Source organism: Oryzias latipes, chromosome 15 (genome assembly GCF_053564925.1).
Source record: "Oryzias latipes strain Hd-rR chromosome 15, Olatipes_Hd-rR_3.1".
Taxonomy (NCBI): Eukaryota; Metazoa; Chordata; class Actinopteri; order Beloniformes; family Adrianichthyidae; genus Oryzias; species Oryzias latipes.
Genome location: NC_136251.1, coordinates 20,726,284 through 20,749,301, shown reverse-complemented (window position 1 = coordinate 20,749,301; position 23,018 = coordinate 20,726,284). Strand labels below are relative to the sequence as shown.

The following is a 23,018-nucleotide window of genomic DNA, read 5'->3' as shown; positions in this document are numbered from 1 at the left end:
TTCACGCATCATTTGGGCAATGCTTGAGCAAGAAGGAAGAAAACAAACCTCTCAGACAAGAGCAAATGTTTGTAATATTGAGTTTAAAAGTTGAGATGTGAAAAACACAGCAGTTTACAATAAAATAAATCTTTAAAAACTAAAACATTTTTTGGTCAGCAAAAGTATTAATAAATGTTTATTTTGGTTTCTGCTTCAGCTTCTGATACCAGTCAGGAACATCCTTTTTAGTCTGAAAAGAAAAGACAAAAGTGTAAGTCAGTGTTTTTTCTAGACACATGCGCACCTATTTGATTTTTCTCATGATTCAACGACATACTCAAAAGCATATCTTTGCTCAGTTGATAGTGCTGAAAGGTTCAAATGGACTAAATGACAAAAAAAGCCATCCATAATTTGTCAGGAGCTCCATTGTCTGAACTTTTGTCAGATCAGGTTGAGCTACAGTGACTCAGAAGAGGGTGTTGCTAATTCAGAAACTCACAAACACAGTGGGTTTGGGCTTGCTCGGTGACTCTGCAGCAGTCCTGTTGATTGGTTTGGTAGCTTTATTAGTTGCCAGCGGGTCTACAGCAGGGCCCTGTCTGGACTGCATGCTGATCAGAACCTGTTTCATCATCGCCAACTCCTGGAATCACACATTGTTTTACAATCTTTAATAAAAAAAAAAAGAACAAACGCTTGGGAGTGTAGTGCAAACGCTGCTATTTGACTTCCAGCTCTTATAACCGTCCCTTTCAAATATTTGTTTTAAAAAAATCTGTTTTGGGACGAACTGTAATAAGTTTAATAGACTAAAGGGGTTTGTAGGAGTGTCAGCAGCAGGACAGAGGAGAGAACCGTGTTGCTGTTCTATTTACCACCTCTCAGGACGTGAGCGTTGGCATGTCACACACATGCACAAGCACTCACGCATCCGCACAAACACACATGCAACCATGGTGGAATCCCAAACAGCCAAGATGAAGAACAGCTGTCTATGACAGTGCACTTACTTTATACAACAAGCGGCTGGCTTGGGGATATACTTACACGCACATACACACACACATGGGTATGTATTCATGTAATTTGAAAGAATTTGTTCAATATTTACTTAGGATTTGTTTGTTTTTTGTTTTTGTTTTTAAAAAAGAGTTATAATCATGTCCAACCTCTTTGGAAAAATGACCAATTGTTGATTTCACACATTCTTTTCTATAATTAAATTGTTGTAGAGTGAAAGCAAATATCTGAGCTCCAGCATCCATAAAAAGACAAACAAAGATTTGGTCAATTTTTCAGAACCATAAGAACAATAAAAGTAAAAACAAAACTAAGTTGTGATCCTGAGTGTTTCCACGGAAATTGGTCATTAAGCCATGAACAGCTGTTAAAGGTAAAATTGCTTCTGGGTAGAGGAAGAGATGACTCATTTCAAACACAGCAGAACGTACCACTGAGTTGCCTTGTTTGATTATTGCATTAACCGATGATTGACAGTTGATTTCATTTTGACTTTACATAATGGTAGAAAAGGAAAAAGAAATGCATTTGACTAACATAGCTTTTGTTTAAAAAATGTGGAGCTTTTCGTGTTTCTTTGCAAGTTCTTTTCTGTAATCCATGAAGAAATAAAAACCTGACAGTTTAAATGACATAATAAATAAAGTAATACAAATAAAAATAACATAATCAGAGAAATGGGTACATCCAGCACCCAAAGACTAAAAGTAAAAGCCCGGATAATTTTACCTCTCTATGGTTGAGAAGTCGCTCCAGGTCGGCGGCCATGTCATTTCTCACTTGTTGCAGGGCTTTGTGTTCCTTCCTCAGAGAACTGGGTTCAAATGTGAAAACAGGCAACAAATAAATCCTACGTGAAAACGTCATGGCACAGGAATTGCCATTACAATTCTTTTCTTTTCAAGCACTTCTGAGTTCTTTTATGTACATCTTATTTCGCCTCAGGGAGAAAATATCAGAGTGAATGCAGACGAAAACAATATTTTATTTATAACTAAACAAAAAGAGAAACAAATGGGAAAGCACTAAGCACAAACATTTAAATTTAGCATGGAGATTCAATATTTCTATAAAAAAAAGTTAAGGAGAATTACAGAGCTCTTCAAATCGTCTGTCTCTGAGACTATGGGACAAACAAGAAGGCTTTGAAGAAAATCATCATAAAGCAGCAGATAGCTCCCCCTCGTTATGCTATAAGATCAGGGGAAATAAAAAAAAAAAGTAAAACATTTGCATTTCACAAAGCAGTCAGGTTTCAGTGTGTGAGGGAAGAATCTCATGTGAGCCTGGTCTGCTCTTAAAAGATAGCTCAGCACAGCCACAGGGAAGCTTCAATATCTCTGACAGACGGGGTGGAGGCTGCAGGAGCTCGACAGCATTCAGGAAGGAGTTTTTATCCCCTCTCCTGCTTGCCCCTAGGTGAGTGCTCTGTAGTCGTGAGCAGCAAGAGAAAACCTGCACCCTGTCTATTTGCATGCTTGTCAAGCTAAAATACAGAGAGCGGGGGCCAGGATTTAGGTCGCTGCAAAGGAAAGCAGTTGCAAACTCCTGCGCGCGCACAAAGACGTGATAACGCAGCGACAGATGACAACAAGAGGAGATAAGGATATAGCAGAGAGACCCACGGGCAGGGGGGCATGGCGAGTGAAGGGCAATAAATGAAGCAAATGTAATTAACAAAGGAGGATCTGCAAGCGTGACTGCATGTGTACCTGACTTCCTCCTCAAGCGAGGAGATGTGTTCCTTCAACGTGCTGATCTGGCCATCTTTTTGTCTCACCGTCTCGATCAGGTAGCTGTGAGGCTGCTGGGCCAGCTGCAACAGGTGGTTGGCTGCAGACAACTGTAAAGCAGGAGATGGATCGAGAAATTTCACATTTATTATTCTTTAATTGATTGAAACTTGCAGGAAACCGCACTGGCAGGTCTGTAAAAGAGGCTCAGGAGGAGGTTTGCATTTTTTTTTTCTGTAAATAAACCATTTTTCAACAGTCATGGCTGGTCAATCCTAATCTCTGATGTCATCGAAGATAACATCCAGTATAGGAAGAGTTTTATCAACAGGAAATCTAACTTTTTTTAATTTAAAGCCTCAACAAAGCCAGCCTGATATTTAAAATTGACTTATCAACAGATAAAGTTAAACATTAAACACATTTTATTGCCTGCTAGTAGTGAATTCAACTGGGTGGGAGGCTTAAAGACAGCAGTCACTTACACAGTAAGTCTGTGTGGGTGGGAGAGTGGTCAACACCCTGCTTCTCTTTAATAAAAGGGAAGCATCATTTCTGCTGTTTTCATTCATACTTCATGAATCATAAGGTATTTCAAGCAAGTCGCTGTCAATCACAGCCGACAGCTGAAAGCCCGGCTTATTTAGTCAACCCTCCACGCTCACTACACTCTGGCTGGCATGTCTCACCTCACCGAGATTAGAAGTGGTGAGAAAAGAGACGGGCTGCCAGAACTCTCATTCTCATTACATTCGGCCTTTTTCCGGGATGAGTTTGAAGCGTTGGTGCACGAGTGACGCACACGTGACTTTACGAAGGCGCACAAAAGATACACACCCAACATTCAGGGCTGATTGTTACAAACTCAGACACGTGGTGTACAAAACACAACAAAGGCTTTTGGTTGTTTGGAGAGAAAAGATAGCCGTTAAGCTTTTTTTGGCTTTATTGTTCACTGCTTTAACAAATGTGACAGATGCAAAAACCAGTTTTTAGATTTAGTGGTGAGCGGTTGAACTTGTCGCATTTTGAAAAGTTTTTACAAGAGACTTTTTTTTTTTTTCAAAAGCAATTTCATTAAAATATAAAAACACCCCCACACACACAATATAAAATGTTTTTCCCTCACTATACATGAAAAAAATCTGCCAATGGAAATAGTCAAATTTGTCCCTGATAAGATTTCTTAAAATAATTAGTGATGTACTGCCCTTTTAAGACAAAATAAATGTTGAAATAAGATAAAAAACGCATATATCTGAGTATGTATGACTATGGTGAAATGTTCTGGGTGAACCCTGTCTTCACCTGATGGTACATACAGTGGACTCCAGCATCCCTGTGACCCCTTACAGGAAATATTGAGTTGGGATAAAGTTTAGATATTGCTCTGGTATTTGGAAATGTGTCACACAGAAAGCATGTATTGCTTGAAGAAAACAAAAGTTTTAAATATTTAAAGTAATTATATTCATACACACTTTCCCCCAAAATGTCCTATTTTAACAGGCAATAATTTAAATTTCTAGACCAAATCATCTTAAAGTAACAAGCTAAGTTTAGATGTAAATGCGTTTACTTTCTGTCCTCTTGTTGTGAAATGAGACAAATTGCATTTTAAAGTTTTCTTTAAATTTTGTAAATTTATTTCTTGAAACAAGACCACTTACCATTCACAATTACTGTTGCTTAAAAAAACAAGATTTAAAGTTTAAAAAAAAACTTTTTTCAGTTGAAATATTGTCTCAAATAAGACGTTTTCAAGATCAAATGACTCAATATTTATTTTCTTAAAAATAAGTCAATACACCTCCCTGAAAAATTACTAGCAAGTTAGTTTTGGGGGCTACAGTGTTTAGCACTCTTGCCTCACAGCAAGAAGGCCCCTGGTTCAAGTCCCGGCTGGGGGACCTGGAACAGAACATCAATGGGGGACCGTTCTGTGTGGAGTTTGCATGTTCTCCCCGTGCATGCGTTGGCTTTCTCCTGGGAGCCCCGCTTCCTCCCACTATCCAAAAACATGCTTCATAGGTTAATTGGTTACTCCTATGTTTGAATGTGCATGGCTGTGTGATTTGTGGCCCTGAGACAGATTGGCGACCTGTCCAGGATGTCCCCTGCCTTCGCCCACGAGTGGACGGAATAGGCTCCGGCTGCATGACCCCGAAAGGGAACAAAACGGGTTTAGAATGTTAAACTGAATGAATGAAAAGTTAAGTTTTGTCTTCAATGGTAAATGGTAAATGGCGTATACTTATATAGCGCCTTTCTTCCTACAAGGACAAAGCGCTTTACAGTCACAGACCCATTCACCCAGTCACACACACATTCACACACACAGTCACACACTGGTGGTCGCTCCGCTGCCAAACACAGGCGCCCGCCTACCACCAGAGGCAAGGTGGGGTTCAGTGTCTTGCCCAAGGACACTTCGACTCATGGGCGTGCAAGGCGGGAATCGAACCTGCAACCTTACGATCATGGGACGACCGCCCTACCGCTGCACCACGGCCGCCCCAAGCGTAATAAGATAATTAAACCAGAAAGTAGACAAAAATACTTGGTGGGATTTGTGCTTTGCATTGCAGTTCCTGGATTCAAAGCCCTTATCTGTGGAGTTTGCATATTCAACCTGTGCATACATGAGTTTCATCCAGACACTAGCTTTCTCACACAGTTTAAAAACATGTTTTCATTGGGATTTTTAGATACTTTTAAGCACCTTTGCCCCCTTTGTTAAGTGGAATAAGCTCACCAAGTCTTTTTATTATATCTAGGATGAAGCAGGTATTGATGAAGGATGGATTTTCTTTTTTTTTTAAGTTTGTTGTAACCAGTTTTCCAAGCTCCTGCTGCCTATTATTTTGGCGTCTTCATGGCTCTGTGGAAAAGCTACCACTTGTTACAAGATTTTCACTCATTTTTCCTTCAAAATTCGGTTTTATCTTAAGTTGTGCACACATGCTCTGATGATAGGCAAAAACTGTCAGCTCTTAAACTTTAAACTCTAAAGTAATGACTGCTTTGTGATGGTGAGGTAGACGCTGGTCCTAATAACTCATTACAATGTTGATAGAAGCCGTTCGGCAGCCAGAACCGGGGTCACTGAGGGAGATTTGTGGTGAAAAGAAAGAATCATTTCTGTAAGCATAGACTTGCAGTGTTTTTATACAAATTAAAAACAAATTAAACTTTATTCCATGTAAATCTACTGTATGGGGTGTACATGTGTGTTTGCACCTCCTCGGATGTTTGCTTGGACTCCGTCTGCAGCCTCTCCAGCTCTCTCCGCAGAGATGTGTTTTGCCTCTCCAGCTGCAGCACCCTGCGGGCCAGGTGGACGCTGCACCACAGCCAAAATGTATGGGAATGGATACAAATGTGGCAACCAATCAAATGTTTTTTTTTTCTTTAACCTAAAACATTAAAGGTTACAAAAATTAAGGGTTTGTACACCAAGCATTCCAGAAAAGTTAACGTCCAAGCAATTTTTTTGAAGAGGATTGCAGAAACTTTAAAAGAAAATTACTAAATTAAATGCATGTTTATTGCAAAACGGAGCACTGACGTTAAAAGAACACCAGGCCTCTTAAAATCTTGAATATAAAGAGAATATTTGCAATAGTATAGATAAAATTAGATTTTTCCCCTTGCTCTGGTATAAATAGACCGGTTATGAACAGATATCACCACATATTCACATTGCAGCTATCATGCTATTAACAAACTTGGATTATTAATAGTTCTGGCCGTCATATTTTCTTGTACAGTCATCTTCTCTGAACTTTACAAAAATAAACTACAGTATATTGTTAGTACTCATTGTAACATCGCACTGCCCTTCATCTAATTGTACATTTATGTGCGGTACGTATCAAATATTATGACACTTTTATATTTTCTCTTTTTTTAAAAGAGAATGTAATATAGAAGCCATGTGACACATTACAATTCTAAGAAGACTATAATGATAAAAAACAAAAAAGGTATCATTAACCTTTTTAAAAAGCAGTGAAACAATCTGTAATATTTTAAAATTGAAGAACACTGGCCAAGAAAATAGAAATTAGATGACAGGGGTTTCTTTGCTTTGTTTTGAGTCGAGGTATATTTTTATTTTTCATCTTTATTTAGTACTTTTTAGTTTGAACTTATTTTCAAAGCTGTAAATGCCAAGCAAATTCCATGTTTGCATTAATTTATAAAACCTCAATATTACAGGAGAAAATTGTAAACATTAAATGTCTTTACTATAAATTGTACTGTTTCATAGATAAACAGGAAAAATGAGGAGCGTTTTGCATACTTTACCTTTGCTTTAGTCTCCTTTTGGCCGTTGTTGGAACATTGGCTCCATAACCGTACGAGAACAAAACCCTCTCTGCCTCCTCGTCATTCTCAACTGGCAACAAAAATGCAAAATTCACATTCTCAAACTGTTCAAAGAAAAGTGAATTTCTTAATATAGTTGGTACCAGCAAAAGATTTCAGAACATTTAATTGTTAAAAGGAAGCGTTCTCATCTGAGTTTATTGTGAAGTCTTTTTCTTTTTTTATTGCATGATTAAGCTTGAATTAAATGTTTCAAGGTGTGTCTTTGTCAGCTTTTTATTGTCTTTCTGTCTTTATAGTTAAGAGCCTGACGGACTGGCTGCTACACTTCAGAGCGTACTTTCAGCCGCCTGCATGGTGACCTGGTCCAGCTCCTGCTCCAGCTTCTCATACGTCTCCAGCCGAGACGCCTGCTCCGCGTTCTGAGCTTGAAGCTTCGCCACCTGCTTCTCAGACGACGTTTGTAGCGTATAAAACTCCTGAGTGAGGAGCTGTGGGCCAAAAGAAAGAGAGGGAAAAAAAGACACTTCGATACCGCACAAGTAAAAAAATGGCTGATGTCATTCTAGATACTAAGCAAAAACAAAACTTAAGATTCCTTTAGATTATTACGTCCATCTTGAGCGAGGAGGAAAAGTGACATTTTTCAAAATGAATGAATTTTTTTGTTATGAGTTGCAACCAGCCTTACTAAAAATAAACCATTTTTACTTTCCAACCTTTGGTGTAGCAACACCTTACAGGCATTGGTTCTTTTAAAAATTGGAATATTTTTAAAAAGGCGCCACATTAAACTCTTGCTTCTACAAAAAAGTTGACAATAATCTTAATATAGATTTTTCTGTTCATACAATGATCAACTGTGCCATTCATTTTTTAAAGTTTGTTACAGAATCGTCATGTTGTATTATGTATGAACACTACAGAGTGCAGAAAAAAAAGGCAGGTAGTCTGTGTACCTCCAGTTTCTTCTGCTGTTTCTCACACTCCACCTGGCACTGAGCCAGGCTCTTGGCTGTTTCGTCCTTCAGCATTTGAGCGCGCTCAGCTTCGAAACTGTGCAGCTTCGTCTGGTTGAGTAATTCTGCTACACGGCTATCGGTGCCCAGCTGGAGCTGACGAAACCTAATGTAGATGGAAGAATAGAATTTTTTTAATGGTTAAAAAAAAGTAGATTTAAAAACAAGAAATTAGGACATTTTGACAGGAAGTCAGATTACAGAAGCTCAAGTTGGACACATGTTTGGCAGTGCAAAACTTAAAAAAAAAAGAAAAAGTTCTGAAGTAGGACCTAAGAGTTTGACAATAGCAGCTACAAAAAGAGTCACCAAGCAGGAAAGCCAAGTCTTAAAAGTTACTGTGCTTCTAAGTACTGCTTACTTTTCATCCCGTTTGATCTCCTCACATACCATCACGCATCAACGGAAAAGGCACTTTTCTCTTCAGACGTTTAAAGGTTGCATGTCTGTCACCAGGACTTCAAATAAAGTAACCACAATGACAAATCGGAAAAAATGCTATCTGTTAGTTTGGCAAAGTTTAAACCAGTAGGTGCAAAAGTTTTGTCATAAACAAGGTACATTACAAGTCCTGTGAATTCTTGTGTTTTCACATCCACTGCTTTATTTATTTCCCGGTTTGACCACGTCATGCATTTCTTTGAAACTATTCATCAAGGTCAATCATTTGCGACCTGAGCTCTCCCCCAACCCTACTTTAGAATAATGTCTTTCTAAAGAGTTCTAACCTACAAACTGAAAATCTCATTTAAGAAAGAGACAAATGATTTACTGCAGTCCTAGCAGTACCAGCAGGGATTTTTTTTTTTTGGGTGCTCCTCCTTAGGCAGCTTTCAGGCATGTACACACAAGCTCCATCAAGCTACGAAGGATGGTTGGATCATATTAATAACTCTCGATTACAGCTGACCTGATAAGATTTCATCATCCTTAGTGCGCAGCCCTCAGCCATGGGCTCACAGTGACAGACGTGTACACATGGTTGACATTTTATGCCTTCTTTTATAAACGTCAGCTGCCATTCAGAAGCGCAGACTCTTTTTTTTTTCTATCCAGAGGTGGTTTGGACAAGTGAAGCAAAAAAAAAAAAAACGAATCAACGGGGTGCTTGCTTTGGGAAACATGACTATACTGCAAACGTTTCTTTTCGGAAACAAGGGTCCAGAGATTTAAGGTCAATCATCTGAAGCCGTATCCAGACTTTCTCTCCCTGATTCTCGGCCCCAAAAATAGGGGCATTGATGGGGTGAGGGGTTAAGGGCTTGAGGCTAGCATCTGTCATTTCTGGCTTGTGATGTGACGCAGAAAAGGAATGTGATTGCAGTGGGGAGAGTGCAAGAGAGAGGGGTGTGTGTGTGTGTGTGTGAGGGTTTATGGAAAGACCAACAGCTGGTGGTTTGGATTCAGAGAAACGACCGGTATGCAGTAGTAAACTCATGACAGGGACACTACGACTACTGCTGCTGCTGCTGCTGGTTTGTGAACATATGTCCATAATTATATCTATAATTATGTCATAAAATACAAAAAAAATGTCATTAAAAACAAAGACTATGTGTTGGAAACACATTTTTGAAGGATGCTCTTCAAAAAAGCACAAATGAATATCATAATCATACTCAAAAAAAGGTTATGAACTCCTTCAGCATATTTCAAAAAACTGAAAATACTTTAGAGTTGAAAGTCAGAAACTCAACTTATGAAGAAAGTAGAGGGCTTTTAAGTTAAATCTTTTCTTAAGATATAGTAAACTGTCTAAAACCTAAAAAAAAAAAACACAATAAAACAAAATTACATAAATATTTTGGCATGCGGACAACAGGAAAATCACTGCTCAGTAAACACAAGCATTGATTTCACATTTATTATTTTTTATGGCACACATTTAAACTTTACAAGTCCATCTATAGAATTACTTCAACAGATAAAATATTTAGTAGCGAATAGTTACACCTGTCCTCATTTGTCCCCAATAATCCGTGTTAAAACGTAATCACAGCACTTGTAGCTGGAATTTTTTAAAGCCCTTTGGCAAAATGACATGGAGTCATCTCGTGTCACCAGTGAAGAAAAAAAAACCTGTTTGTGCCTTTATTTAATTAAAAAAAAGACATATTTCAAAACTCAAAAGGAACTTCCATTTAACTTCAGTGCGTTTTTTTTTTCTTGCAACACAACTTCTACAACCACATCTAAAGGTCAGTGCGAACTCTTTAAACGGAGGCGGTTCCAGTGCTGCCTGAGGTAAAGTGTCCAATCTGAAGCTCTTTGTGTTTCACAATAGAACCAGTTTTCAAGGCGGAGAACCGGTTCTGGAGGGGCATCGCTGCTGAAGCTTTTTTAAAGTCACACCAACTCAAACATTGTTAGCTCAACTACAGAGCAAAAAAACAAACAAAAAAAACAGAGGTGATTAAAAAGCATCTGCACGGACTTGTTATGGAAGAAGAAGCTTGGAGCTGTTTTGCACTCGAGTATCTAACAACTCAGAACAGACTGCAGACTTTTTTTTTTAACACTTCCACTGCAAATATGACATTTAGAAAAACATGCAATTGGGTCCTTTGCGTTTATTGTTTGCACTTGAATGCAACAGGATTTTGAATTTGATCTAAAATATTGTTAAAATCTAAATGAGCAGAAATATGTTTCTTTTTATGAATAAGGTGACCTTTTTGCCCCCTCAGTTCACCATATGACTTATAATCACAGACAAAGGGTTAAAAGAACATTATGAAGCTCCACTAAATGTGAGAGCCCTACTCTTTTCTGTGCCTATCTGCTTTTTAGGCCATTTTCATGGTTCATTCTGCTGCTAAAAACTTCAGAGGGTCGTCTTAAGATAAACTGGGGGCTTCTTCCTCTTGCACACTGTGTACTTTTCCTCGTGTCTACGCATATCTAAGTCATTGTTACAGTTGCTAACATATTGCTCTTGTTTTCTAATATTGGTTCAAGTGATTGTGCGTTTGTCTCTTTTCTGTCTCCAAAGGAGGGATGGAGAACACAAAAAAAGACTTTAAATCAAGATGATTACACCTTTTCTGGCCTTTTTTTTAAAATACCTGGACTGAATTAGAGTTTAATAATCATCTTTTTTGTTTACAACTTACTGGATTTTATTAATCTTTGGAAAAACTTGTTCTTTATAAATAAACTTGAATATATATTCATCTCAGGCAACATAAACAAAGTATTTCAATATATTTTTTTGGAAGAACTAGTGTGTTTTATTTTTTACTTACTGCTCCAGAAGTTGGTCATATCTGGACTGCGTGTCCCTCTCTGCAGCCACCGCTCGCTCTTTCTCCAGCACGGCGTTGTCTCTGGCCTCGCGTAAGCTCCTGTAAAAAAGACCACCAAAAAATGCAGTGTTCCATTCTAATCTTTATTCTTTTGAGGACTACTGTATTTAGATTTTTCTGCTTGATACCTGTTCTCCCTCTCATACATCTCTCTTGAGGTTCTCTGAAGGTTTTCAATCTCCTGGCTGGTTTTCAACCTAATGTTCTCCAACTCTTCCCTCAGCTTGTTCTCATACTCTGACTTATAATGATCTCTGTAGAAGAATAATACACCAAAATGTCAACTTTATAGAGGAAAGTGTGCTATTTAAGTGATGACTTGTCTTAGGGCATCGATGAACTGGAAATATAAGTATTTTATTGAGTGGTGCTACACAGATGCTTAAACACAGTTAAAAACTCCTGAATTTAAGGTATAGATGTGAAAAAGCAGAACTTGACCTGGAAGCTAAATATTTCTCATAGGCCTGTTCCCTGGAATTCTTAGTATCTTCTAATTGTGCCTGTACAACCAAAACAAAAAAAAAAAGATGAGGACAGATTAGGTCATTTCCTCTTGTTACATTATGCTTTTTTTGTATTAGTTAGTGAACTGCACAGACCTGCAGTCTCTCTAAACGGTCTTCTCCATGTGCAGAGCGGATGCTCAGCTCCATGTTTTGTCTATGCAGGTACTCCTTGTCCTTCTGCAGCAGAGCCACAGAATGCTGCAATGTCGCCACCTGGAGGTCGAAAAGAGCAAAGCAAATCCAGGAGTTTCAGAGAAGATATAGACTCAATTTAATCAGGTGTTTTTTTTGTTGTGCACCTCATTGCTAAGTGTGTCTCTTTCTCTGGTCAGTGCTGCGTGAGCCAAGTCGACGGTGTCAAATCTCCTCTTTAACTCTTTCAGCTCAGCTTCAAAGTTGTCCCGCTCTCTACAAACCAAAATGGAGAAAAAAAGAAGAAATGTCAGCCTTTTAAAAATGAAGGGATTTTTCTGGTAAATTACATATATTACAACCAAACATACTTAAAAAATAAAAGATACATTTATTCAAAAATGTTTATTCAATGCCCCCATTTATGGGCCGGAGAATCAGGGAGAGAAAGTCTGGACATGGCTTCAGGAAAGCAAGGTTCCAGTGTTACAGTGCCGAGTTTCCCTGCAGGGATTAATAAAGTTAATCTTAAACTTAAATTGCTGACCTGACTTATTTTCATTCACAAGTTTACAATTGTATATGATTGAATAGATTCTATTAAATATTTATCTATTTTTCCAATTTTCTATTTAAAAACACATTTGTTAGATTTAAAGGAAAGTTTCAATAAAACTAGTGATTTAAAAAGGACAAAGGTGGAACTTTCATGAATAAAATTGCATGATCCTACATTAAATACTGATCTGAAAAATACCGTAAAAGTTTTTAATTAAAAAAAGATTTGTGACTAAATAAATCATTATTGCATTTTCAGAGTTAGGATTTTTTTTTATTCCTGCCTTAGAAACTGTATTACAGATACTGCAATATCTTCTGTAACTGTAGCAGAGTAATTAAGGACATTACTGGCTTTTCTACTGCAATGAGACGACAATGTAAAGTTTTTCAGTCAATCACATCACAAGAAAAGAGCAAATAAGTGAATTTAAACCTTAACTGATGACTTGCAGTGTCAGTGCTTCCACAAATCTACTTCGGTTTAAAGTTAAAACACACACCGTTTCATTTTTGGGTAGTTTTCTTGGCGAAAGTCTCCCTCTTGGATCTGCTGTTTGGTGTCAGCTAACTCCAAGGTCAGCCTCTGGCTCCTCAACTCCAGGTCTGTGCGCAGACGGCGCTCCTCCTCGTAGTTCTTAGGAAACACACACACACTTCCAGATTACTGTCAGCTGCAAAATGACCAACTCCTCACAAAAACTGAACCAAAAACTACAAAACTGCCCCCACATTTAGATGGATTCGATTTCACCTGCTAAAAACCAAAGTTTTACATCCTGTGCAATGATTCAGTTACAAGATTTTACGATTAGAATGTTAACCAGAAACAGAAATGTTTATTGAAGCAGCTGAAGAAACCGTTTTCTAATGATTGAATAGCAAATATGTGACACAAAAAACGCCTCCTTTAGAAAATACACATTCATCAGTTGAAAACAAGGTTGTGAAAAAAATGACATTGCATTTAAAAGTCATCGGGATTTTTCAAGAATGGATAAAAACCAAACTAAGTATAAACATGTGGCAACAAGGATAACAAATGCTCCCATGAATGCACAAAGAACAAAGAAAAGAGTTTTGCATAAAGTATACAAAGGAGGGAAGCTTCAAGTGAACAAAAAAGTGTGTTCATACTTTGATCAGCAATTTGTAGCTAAAAAAAACAAACACCTTCATGAAAGAAAGATAACCAAAACTCAAAAAAATGAAATAAGAAGTGGCAGACAATTAAATTTGTTAAATAAAATAGACCTTGAATGAAAAAAAAGACCCTTTTTAAAGGCGATAATTGTTTACATCGACAAAATGATTCTAGAGAAGTGTTAGACAGTTTGATGTGGAATCAAAGGAAAATTCAATATGTCCTTAAAGTTTACATGATTTCAACTTTTTTGAGGAGATACTGTAAATGTTCTTTAACTTTTCTTCAGTATGATGACATTTACTTTAAGGTAGCAATACTACTAACTGTATTATATACTATAATACTATATTTTGACTCTGACGAGTCAAAAAAGTTAAAAAATGTTCAGAATTTAAGATTGCTGTTTGTCTGTTTGTTTCAGGTGTGTTTTATATGGCTTTATTATTAGATCAGTATCTACATTAGCTGTGATTTCAGTTTTTTTTTAGACAAAATCTGCTCTTATTCTTATGATTCTCCTTTTTTTCTGACGAGTCATCTAGAAATGAAAACATTCAGAAAGGGTTTATTGTAACATTTTAGATTTATTTCCATCAATAACTGGCTAAATAGGAATCAGAAGTAGTGCTCTGTGCTACACAAGTAAGATTTCTTTCTTTTATGCATGATGGAGTGGTGTAGTGGTTAGCACTCTTACAGGGAGAAGGGCCTGGTTGGAATCCCAGCTGGGTCTTGTCTCTGTGGAGTTTGCGTGTTCTCTCATGTGTGGGTTTTCCCCAGACAAAAACATGCTTCATAAGTTCATTGATAGTTGATTTGAAGTGATCCCTAGGTGTGAATGTGGGATTGTGTGCCCCTGCAATTGACTGGCGTTCTGTCCAGGCGATACCTCGCCTTTGTCGAACACTAGCAGGGATAGGCTTCAACAACCCCATAACACTGAAAGGGATTCAGCGAGTTCAGAGAATGGATGGCTGGATGTTCATGTAGGATTTCAGGTGTTAGAAATGATTCTAGAAGCAGAAAAATTCAAATAAAAAAAAGCAGTTAGTTATCTTTAAGCACTTAAACTCATGTTTGCGTTTTGTACCTCTGTCAAAGTCCTCATGTTCGATCTGTGCACGTCGAGCTCATCTGTCAATCGGCCTTTCTGCGCAGTGAGTTGAGCCACCTCCGCTCGCAGGGGAGTCACAGCCTCATAGAAGCGCAACTAGAAAGACAAAGAAGAAGCCGCAGCAGTCAGCGTGTGAAGATCCTGTGGCCATCAGCGGTGTTTTGACATTAAACAAAGGAGGTATGGTCTGATGGACTTACCGCCACGTACTCCTGGATGGAGATTTGGTCATCGGGGAGGCCGCGGAGCTCCTGGTACCTGTCCGTGGAGATGTCCAGATCTCTGAGCAACCTCCGCAGCTCTCCAGCTTTTTCGCCCAGGCGGCGGTTTGTCTCCTCCAGCTGCTGCTGCCTGAGCAAGATGGTCTCCATCTCCTGTTTACGCAGAGCCTGCTGCTTCCTAATGATGACAATAGTCATTATTATAATGTAGATATGCAGAAAACATGTTATAAGTTGCTTATAACTACTGCAAAAGATGCATTTAAAGAACAAAGAAATGAATTGTGTACAATGAATTGAAATATGCAAAAGCAACAGTTTTAGGGTTTAAAATATACTTTTTCTTTATTTTTTTTATTACATATTATTATTTTTTCCAACCTGTTGTCCTCCTGAGCAAGTTTCAGCTGGCTGTCCAGTCTCATGGTTAGCACCTGTTTCTGATGTAAGGCGTCATTCAGCTTTTCCTCCAATTCTTCCACCTAAAAACAGCATAAACCTCAGCTCCAAGAAGCTCTTTCGATCAAAAGTCCATCTTGCTTTTAAAGCCCCTTCTTCCCACCTTAGTCATGTGATCAGCCTTCATGTTATCAATGATGAGATTCTTCTGAGACAGCTCGATTTTCAGCAGCTGGACGGTGTGCAGAAGCTCCTTTCTCTCGATGAGCTGGCGGGTCACCTTCTGGGATCCGTGCCGCTGCTCGTCTGAGGAGGACACATCCTCGGTGGTAGGCATCGTGGTTTCCAGGCTGACATCCTCAGATTCCAGGTCTAGGGAACTTGAGATGTTTGCGACCTGCTTCTTCTTCGGAGGCATTTTTCTAAGGTGCCAAACAATGTTCTGTTCTAATTAAGACAGTAGGCACACCGGTTGCAAATTTAGTTAAGAGTTAATTATCCATTATTTTTCAACATGCTTAATAATAATAACGCGGGTAAAAAGAGGGACAACAGCTAGCTGGCTACAATCTACGGTACACTGTTTTGTTTTTAAGAGTCCCGCCCTAAGCAGCCTTGTAACCGCCAATGGGTGACCTAAAGAAAAGCGTCGATTACAGCGCCTCTTGTGGTAGGAAGTGCGCATTGTCGCCATCAACTGATTGACGCAATGCTAAACTCTTCAGTACTTTCTCCAAACAGATAGATGGCGCTAAACAATTGAACTTAAACCCACTTCAACTGTCTCCGGTTTGCCTTCCTTTACTTTGTTTTCATTGAAAAATTAGTTGAACAACCAAAACCTTACAAACTGTTTGTCTTGTATTAGGTGAAACTAAAACAATCGGCTGTTTTAAATCAATAGTTTTGTAGTAATGTTTAAATTTGTATATATTGAACGAAGAAAAGTGTAACAGTCTGAACAGTCTTTTCTTACAAGCGTTAATGTTTAAACTCTTGGAAACGTTTTTGTCGTTCTACTGAGTTGATTTACACATGTGCAGCGAAGAAATTTGGCATCACGTAAGGTGGTTGGATAAAAAACATCAGGATTTTATGTTTATGGAGTTTTTATTTTCACAATGTTGAAGTCGAAAACATTTGTGAAGAAGACACGGGCGGGCGGCGTGATGAAAATAGTGCGCGAACATTACTTGAGAGATGATATTTGGTGTGGAAGTGAAGCTTGCAGAGAATGCAAACAGGAGTCCACTGTGCTACAGGCAGACGCGTGCATTGAGAGCAACCTGTGCCCCTATCCTCACTATGTGGTCCCTGACACGAATGTGGTGCTGCACCAGGTGATATTATAAAGATAGCAATATTTTTTCATCTTGTTTAGCTTGCCTTTTGTTTTATAACTAGATTCGACTACTCAGATTTGATGTTGGTTTCATTCAACCAAAAGCTACGACAAATATGAATGGATGATATATTTAGACTTATTTCTACATATTACGTTTTTAGTAGTGATGAAGGTCTTTTTTATATTTAAGTATTAAGTTAGATCTAGTAAGTATATTGGATGCATTAGCCATTCCCTTCACATGTCAATTCTTTTTCCTGCAGATCGATGTGTTAGAAGATCCTGTGATCCGTAACGTGATCATCCTGCAGACTGTACTCCAGGAGGTTCGGCACCGCAGTGCTCCTGTGTACAAGCGCTTAAAGGACATGATTCAGGCGAAAGAGAAACTCGTCTACACTTTTACCAATGAACACCACAGGTACAAAGATATCAATTGGTCTTGTAGTGAGCGAGAAGGAGAAAAAAAGTAAATTTAGGGAAGCACTAAGTAAACAAACACAAAGATTACTAGTTATTAAAGACTGAAAACACTTTGTAAAGCGAAAAGTAACATGAAAATTCTGTTTTTCTATTATTTTGTCACCAGGGAGACGTACATTGAACGGGAACAGGGGGAAAGTGCCAACGACCGCAACGATCGGGCAATCCGTGTGGCCGTCAAGTGGTACAGCCAGCATCTGAAAGCAGATGGGCTGAAAGTCGTCCTTCTCACTGACGATCAAGGGAACAAAGAAAAAGCTGAGGAGAACAGCCTAGTGGTGTACAAATGTAATTAACATCCCTCCTTGCTACAATAGTGTTGAAATCCAAGCCTGCTTTTATATTTCATTAGCTGATAACTCATCACAAATATTTGTTTTCTAACATCCTAGTTGATGAATATGTGAAGAACCTGACAGCAAACCCTGAGTTAGTGGATCGCCTGGCTTTGTCAAAAGATGATAAGGTGAACACTGTAGCAGACTATTGGGAAGCTGAACTTATTTGTTTATGGTGCCATATGTTTTCTTATTTATCTTATCTGTTTCTGACTGTTCTTAGGCGGAAATCATAAGCAGTAAAGTGTTGTTTCCAGAACACCTTCCTCTGTCCAAGATCCAATCAGGAATCAAAAGTGGCACGTTCCTCCAGGGCACCTTCAAAGCCAGCAGAGACAACTATCTGGAAGCCACAGTATTTGTCCAGGGAGATGGAGCAGAAAGCACAGAGGTGCACTCGGATGCTTTTCCATGAAGTGTTTTTGAAATTTGATGTTTGTTACAAAGATTGTCAGTCAAAAGCCATTTAGAGACGCGTCCAATAAATTGCTGTTTTTGTTGCTGCCAGGTTCTCATTCAGGGTCTTCAGAATCTAAACAGAGCCGTACATCAGGACGTGGTTGCTGTACAGCTGCTACCGCGCAATCAGTGGGTGTCCCCGTCCTCTGTTGTCCTTCAGGATGATGGCGCTGCAAAGGATGATGACATGGATGAGGATGAGGAGGAGAAAGCGGTGCTTTTTCTTTTTCTTTAAATATATATATGTGTATATTATTTTTAGGAAAAATTGATTAGATTTCTTTCATGTTTTACTTTTAGAATCTCTTTCTATGTTGGTGTGTGCTGATGCAGCACACACACAAAAGCCTAAACCACATATAAAGCTTAAGGTTATATGTCTTAATGACATGCTTGTGTGGATCTGCACAGTTGAGGATCTCAGCAGCAGAAGCAGCCGGAAAACCCACAGGAAAAATAGTGGGAATTATCAAGAGGAACTGGAGGCCATTCTGTGGCATGCTGAATGTCTCGCAAATTAAAGAGGTCCGTAAAACTGCTGCATATGTTTTGTTTAAGATTATATACATTTCAAATTCAGCATGTATTGACAGACAGTGTTTTTCTTTTTTTTTCTCTTTTTCTGCAGTCTACCAGACATCTCTTCACCCCTGCAGACCGCCGTATCCCCCGCATTCGCATTGAAACACGTCAGGCCTCCACACTTGTAGGCCAGAGGATCATGGTGGCAATCGATGGCTGGCCCAAAAACTCCAGATATCCAAATGTGAGCTTGAATCCCTTCAGACTGATGTTTGCAAAACCTAGATGGTGTTTTTTGTATTGGTGTAGGTGAGCTTTACTGACAAGTAATTAAAAATTATGAGCATAAAGAAAATACTTCTCCATCCTTTTTCTCTTTAGGGTCACTTTGTCCGCAGTCTGGGAAGTGCAGGAGAGAAGGGAACAGAGGAGGCGGTGCTGTTACTTGAACATGATGTTCCACATCAGGCCTTCTCTCAGAATGTGCTTAGTTTCCTCCCCAAGATGCCATGGGGCATCACGCCAGAGGTTAGTTGTCCCTGAGAATCTCACACCAAAATGCAGGTTGTTTGGTTCCCGTTTTCTTTGGTGGGTTTGTAAATAAATCAATTGATACATTCGGACCCTGCAGGACATGGTAAAGAGACAGGACCTGAGGCATTTGACAGTGTGCAGCGTGGATCCTCCTGGATGCACAGACATAGATGATGCTCTGCACTGCAGAGAGCTAGAAAATGGAAACCTCGAGGTGCAGATCTTGGGCACACATACTGTCGGTATCAGCACCAAGTTCCTTGCGGTTGGTATCACATTGATAATTCTTGGTGTGCCGTTTGCTGTAGGTTGGAGTTCACATCGCTGATGTCAGTCACTTCATCAGACCTGGCAATGCTCTGGACAAAGAGGCTGCTAATCGGGGCACCACTGTTTACTTATGCGGTAAAGTAAGTAAAGTTATTTTTTTCTTTCTGCCAATACATTTACTGGATGTGTGTGCCGTAAAAAAGAATCTTGAAATTGTAAAAAGAATATAGACTCTTAAAGAGAAGTTCAGGCTTATAATCCTAAAAAAAAGTTGTTTATCTCTTCTTTTTTTGACATTTTAAAAAGAATACAGTATAGATATGGACATATGACAGAGAACACTTGATGTTACCTCATCCCATGTGGAAGCAATTAAAATGTTTTAACTATTGTGTCCAACAGAGGATTGATATGGTTCCTGAGCTTCTCAGCTCCAATCTTTGTTCTTTACGGTCAAATGTGGAAAGGTAAGGATTGAACACACACACTTAAAAATGAAATGAAGTATTTTTTGTTTGTGTGATTGGATTTAAAGTCTCTGCTCCGATAAATATGGAGACTTTCATTCTAGTTTTTTTTGTTTACACCAGGCTGGCTTTCTCGTGCATTTGGGAAATGAACCACAATGCAGAAATCCTGAAGACTCAGTTCACAAAAAGTGTCATTAACTCCAAGGTAAAGTATCCACATCGGTTCCCAAAAGAAAAGAAAAAAACACTCTTTTATGCAATTCCTTTCAAAGGAAATTTTAAAAAAAGTTTTGAAAAACAATGTTTTAGTTATTCTAACTTTGTTTTTCTCTTTTCTGTTAAAATTTGCTCCAGGCATCTTTGACTTACGCCGAGGCTCAGATGAGGATCGATGACACCAACAAGAAAGATGACATCACAGAGAGTTTGCGGGGTCTGAATAAACTGGCTAAAATCCTCAAAAGGAAGAGGATTGAGAACGGGTGAGGAGCTTGAGCCTATTGAGAAGAAATATGTCAAAGCAGTGTAAATGATTTTGGGGGAAAAAAAGTTAAACGATGCAAATAGAGTTTTAACTCAATTCTTTCATTTTTCAGGGCCCTGACCCTGTCGTCCTTAGAGGTCCGGTTCCATATCGACAGTGAAACTCACGACCCCATAGACCTTCAGACCAAAGAACTCATGTGAGCCCTTTTACTTCAATTGCATTTGTGAATAAAATAAAGCTGCTTCACCTATGAAAAATCTGTTACTAGGGAGACAAACTCCATGGTAGAGGAGTTCATGTTGCTGGCCAACATCTCAGTCGCACAGAAGATTTATGATGAATTTCCAGATTGTGCTTTGCTGAGGAAACATCCAGCACCACCTCCATCCAACTATGACATTTTGCTCAAAGCAGCCAAGTCCATGGTGAGTTTTACATAAACGTTTTTTCTGGATCTGTTTAAGTCTCAAAATTAAGAGTTTAACTCAAAAAACTCAAAATTAACTCAGTTTGTCAACAAAATCTTTTCTATTGCAGTATTGCTAATAGTAAGCAGCCGCCCAAGGGCATACAATCATTATATTGTGCTTTCCTTTGCTTTTTTAAACCCTTTTGCCTTTCATCTCTGCCAGAATGTGGAGATTCACACTGATTCAGCTAAAGCACTGGCCGACTCCCTTGATGTGGCCAAAGTGGACGGTTTCTCCTACTTCAACACGCTGCTTCGCATCTTGGCCACTCGCTGCATGATGCAAGCCGTTTATTTCTGCTCTGGGATGGACAGCGATTTCCACCACTATGGTCTTGCTTCACCCATCTATACCCACTTTACATCCCCTATTAGAAGGTACAAAAACATAATCGTAGCCAGAAAATGTTGGGTCTTTCTTTTTTTTTTTGTCTCCACATAAATCTCATCCCTCCTTGTCTGCGTCTCTAACAGATATGCAGATATCATAGTGCACCGCCTGCTGGCAGTAGCCATAGGAGCAGATATAACCTATCCAGATTTGATGGATAAGCACAAACAGTCGGCCCTTTGCAACAATCTGAACTACAGACACAAAATGTCTCAGTATGCTCAAAGAGCTTCTGTGGCCTTCCACACTCAGGTAAACATCCACAAACTCTATTGTAGCCTTAAAAATTCCATTCTGAAATGGGACTAACGATTTCATAAATGTTCCTTTTTCAGCTGTTCTTCAAGAGCAGAGGAATACTGAATGAAGAAGGATTTGTTCTGTTTGTGAGGAAGAATGCAATCATCGTTCTTATCCCGAAGTTCGGCTTGGAGGGAACAGTTTTCTTTGACTCGAAAGACAAAGCCGGTCCCAGCCTAGTTTTTGACGAGGAGGTAAACCTTGATTTCAATTCTTAAATAGTTTTATTTATAGTCGTGGAATTTTCCTATCCAGTACTTTACTGACACCACAAAATGTATTGTTGTGTACGTGTAGGGTCCTACTCTCAAGGTGGAGCAGACCACATTCCACATATTTGATAAGGTTAAGGTCACCATCAGTTTGGATGACTCGAACATCCAGCACCAGAAGATCCGGATGGCTTTAACAGAGCCTGTGGTGAGAACAGACAAGCAAGCCTAAGTGACAAATATTTCTTTTGATTAGATTTATTTTTTATTTTTATAAGAATGTAGTTTAGAAAACTTGATTGATGATTCAGTTCAAACCAAAAGAGCCCTTTTGAAAAGGAAATCTTTGTTTTAGATCCCAGGTGTGAGTGTTGCTGCTCCTGATGTTGAACCTCAAGCCAAAAAACCAAAAGTGGACCACTAAAGTGTCTCCATGGGCCACCAGGACAAGGACACTTCAGAAACAAAAGGACAATAGGACTGGAGGGTTTGATGATTGGAATATTTTTTAGGCTTTGAGTCATTTTCCAAAGTCATTTTGAACATCTCTAAAATAAATGCAGTTTAGTGATTAGAAACAATTGATGTATTGACAATTTTATGGACTGAAAGATGGCAAATTGGAATTATATAACAGAAAGCACAAACGTCATTAAAGGTTGTTTGTTTTTTAGCAACTATGATGGTTGTCATACATGTTGAAGTTGTCCAGGACATGAACAGGTTCAAGTGTGCAGCTCTGCCTTTTCCCAGACTTGAGACTGGCACACAAAAACCCTGGATTGGGCCCTCTTGTAGTTGTATTTAGCAACTATGATATGTATTTTCTAAAAATGTATGCACACAGAACAGATCAAATGTGCAATAAAAATGTTTAACAAATGCAAGAAATTGTGCAAACTAAACCAACAGCCTCAGATCAGAAGCACAGCAGAACGGAATGGGTTAGTAGAATTAACCGTGACCACTTCATTAAATTGTATTTGAGGCCTTTTTGTGGGACCTGAGTCATTGATGTTTCTCTTTAATCTTAGTCAAATATATGTAACCCTGTATGTTCACTTTCAATTGTTAAATAGTCCATTTTTTTAATGGCCAATATAAAATTTTAAATCCTGTAATTTAATTGGCTGAGAGATTTTAGCTATGCTTTCTTACATGATCAGTTAAGAGCTCGCACTAGTCTTTTTATGGTTTAACACAAAAACAATTTTTTTTAACTACCGGTACTTTGTATAGAGAAAGTTTCAGAAAAAAAAAGTCT

General features: G+C 38.7%; 2 protein-coding genes across 3 annotated transcripts; one reads left to right on the top strand and one right to left on the bottom strand.

Annotated features, from left to right (window-relative positions):
- Positions 1-66: 66 nt before the first annotated feature.
- pibf1 (progesterone immunomodulatory binding factor 1) lies at positions 67-16,112 on the bottom strand. Of its 2 annotated transcripts, none has more exons than XR_002291837.3 (18): positions 15,638-16,112; positions 15,457-15,557; positions 15,055-15,253; positions 14,831-14,950; positions 13,097-13,230; positions 12,203-12,311; positions 11,997-12,116; positions 11,836-11,897; positions 11,523-11,648; positions 11,335-11,433; positions 8,030-8,195; positions 7,411-7,561; positions 7,050-7,140; positions 5,979-6,154; positions 2,718-2,848; positions 1,735-1,819; positions 485-628; positions 67-232 (listed from the first exon to the last, which is right to left on the bottom strand). XR_002291837.3 is itself a non-coding variant. In XM_004077069.5 (18 exons), exons 1-18 carry the CDS (start codon positions 15,890-15,892, stop codon positions 179-181), a joined length of 2,250 nt encoding a protein of 749 aa, XP_004077117.1. In that variant the 5' UTR covers positions 15,893-16,112; the 3' UTR covers positions 67-178. The 2 variants fall into 2 exon arrangements, 1 of the variants encoding a protein (XP_004077117.1); XM_004077069.5 differs by having other exon boundaries at positions 5,979-6,081.
- An 85-nt stretch (positions 16,113-16,197) lies between these two features.
- dis3 (DIS3 exosome endoribonuclease and 3'-5' exoribonuclease) lies at positions 16,198-22,747 on the top strand. Its single transcript, XM_023963783.2, has 21 exons — positions 16,198-16,814; positions 17,083-17,240; positions 17,409-17,590; positions 17,695-17,768; positions 17,864-18,031; positions 18,149-18,313; positions 18,511-18,624; positions 18,728-18,865; positions 19,003-19,149; positions 19,253-19,369; positions 19,464-19,565; positions 19,828-19,892; positions 20,016-20,100; positions 20,250-20,377; positions 20,492-20,578; positions 20,651-20,807; positions 21,015-21,229; positions 21,326-21,494; positions 21,578-21,736; positions 21,840-21,962; positions 22,110-22,747. Exons 1-21 carry the CDS (start codon positions 16,596-16,598, stop codon positions 22,176-22,178), a joined length of 2,841 nt encoding a protein of 946 aa, XP_023819551.1. The 5' UTR covers positions 16,198-16,595; the 3' UTR covers positions 22,179-22,747.
- The last annotated feature ends 271 nt before the right edge of the window (positions 22,748-23,018 follow it).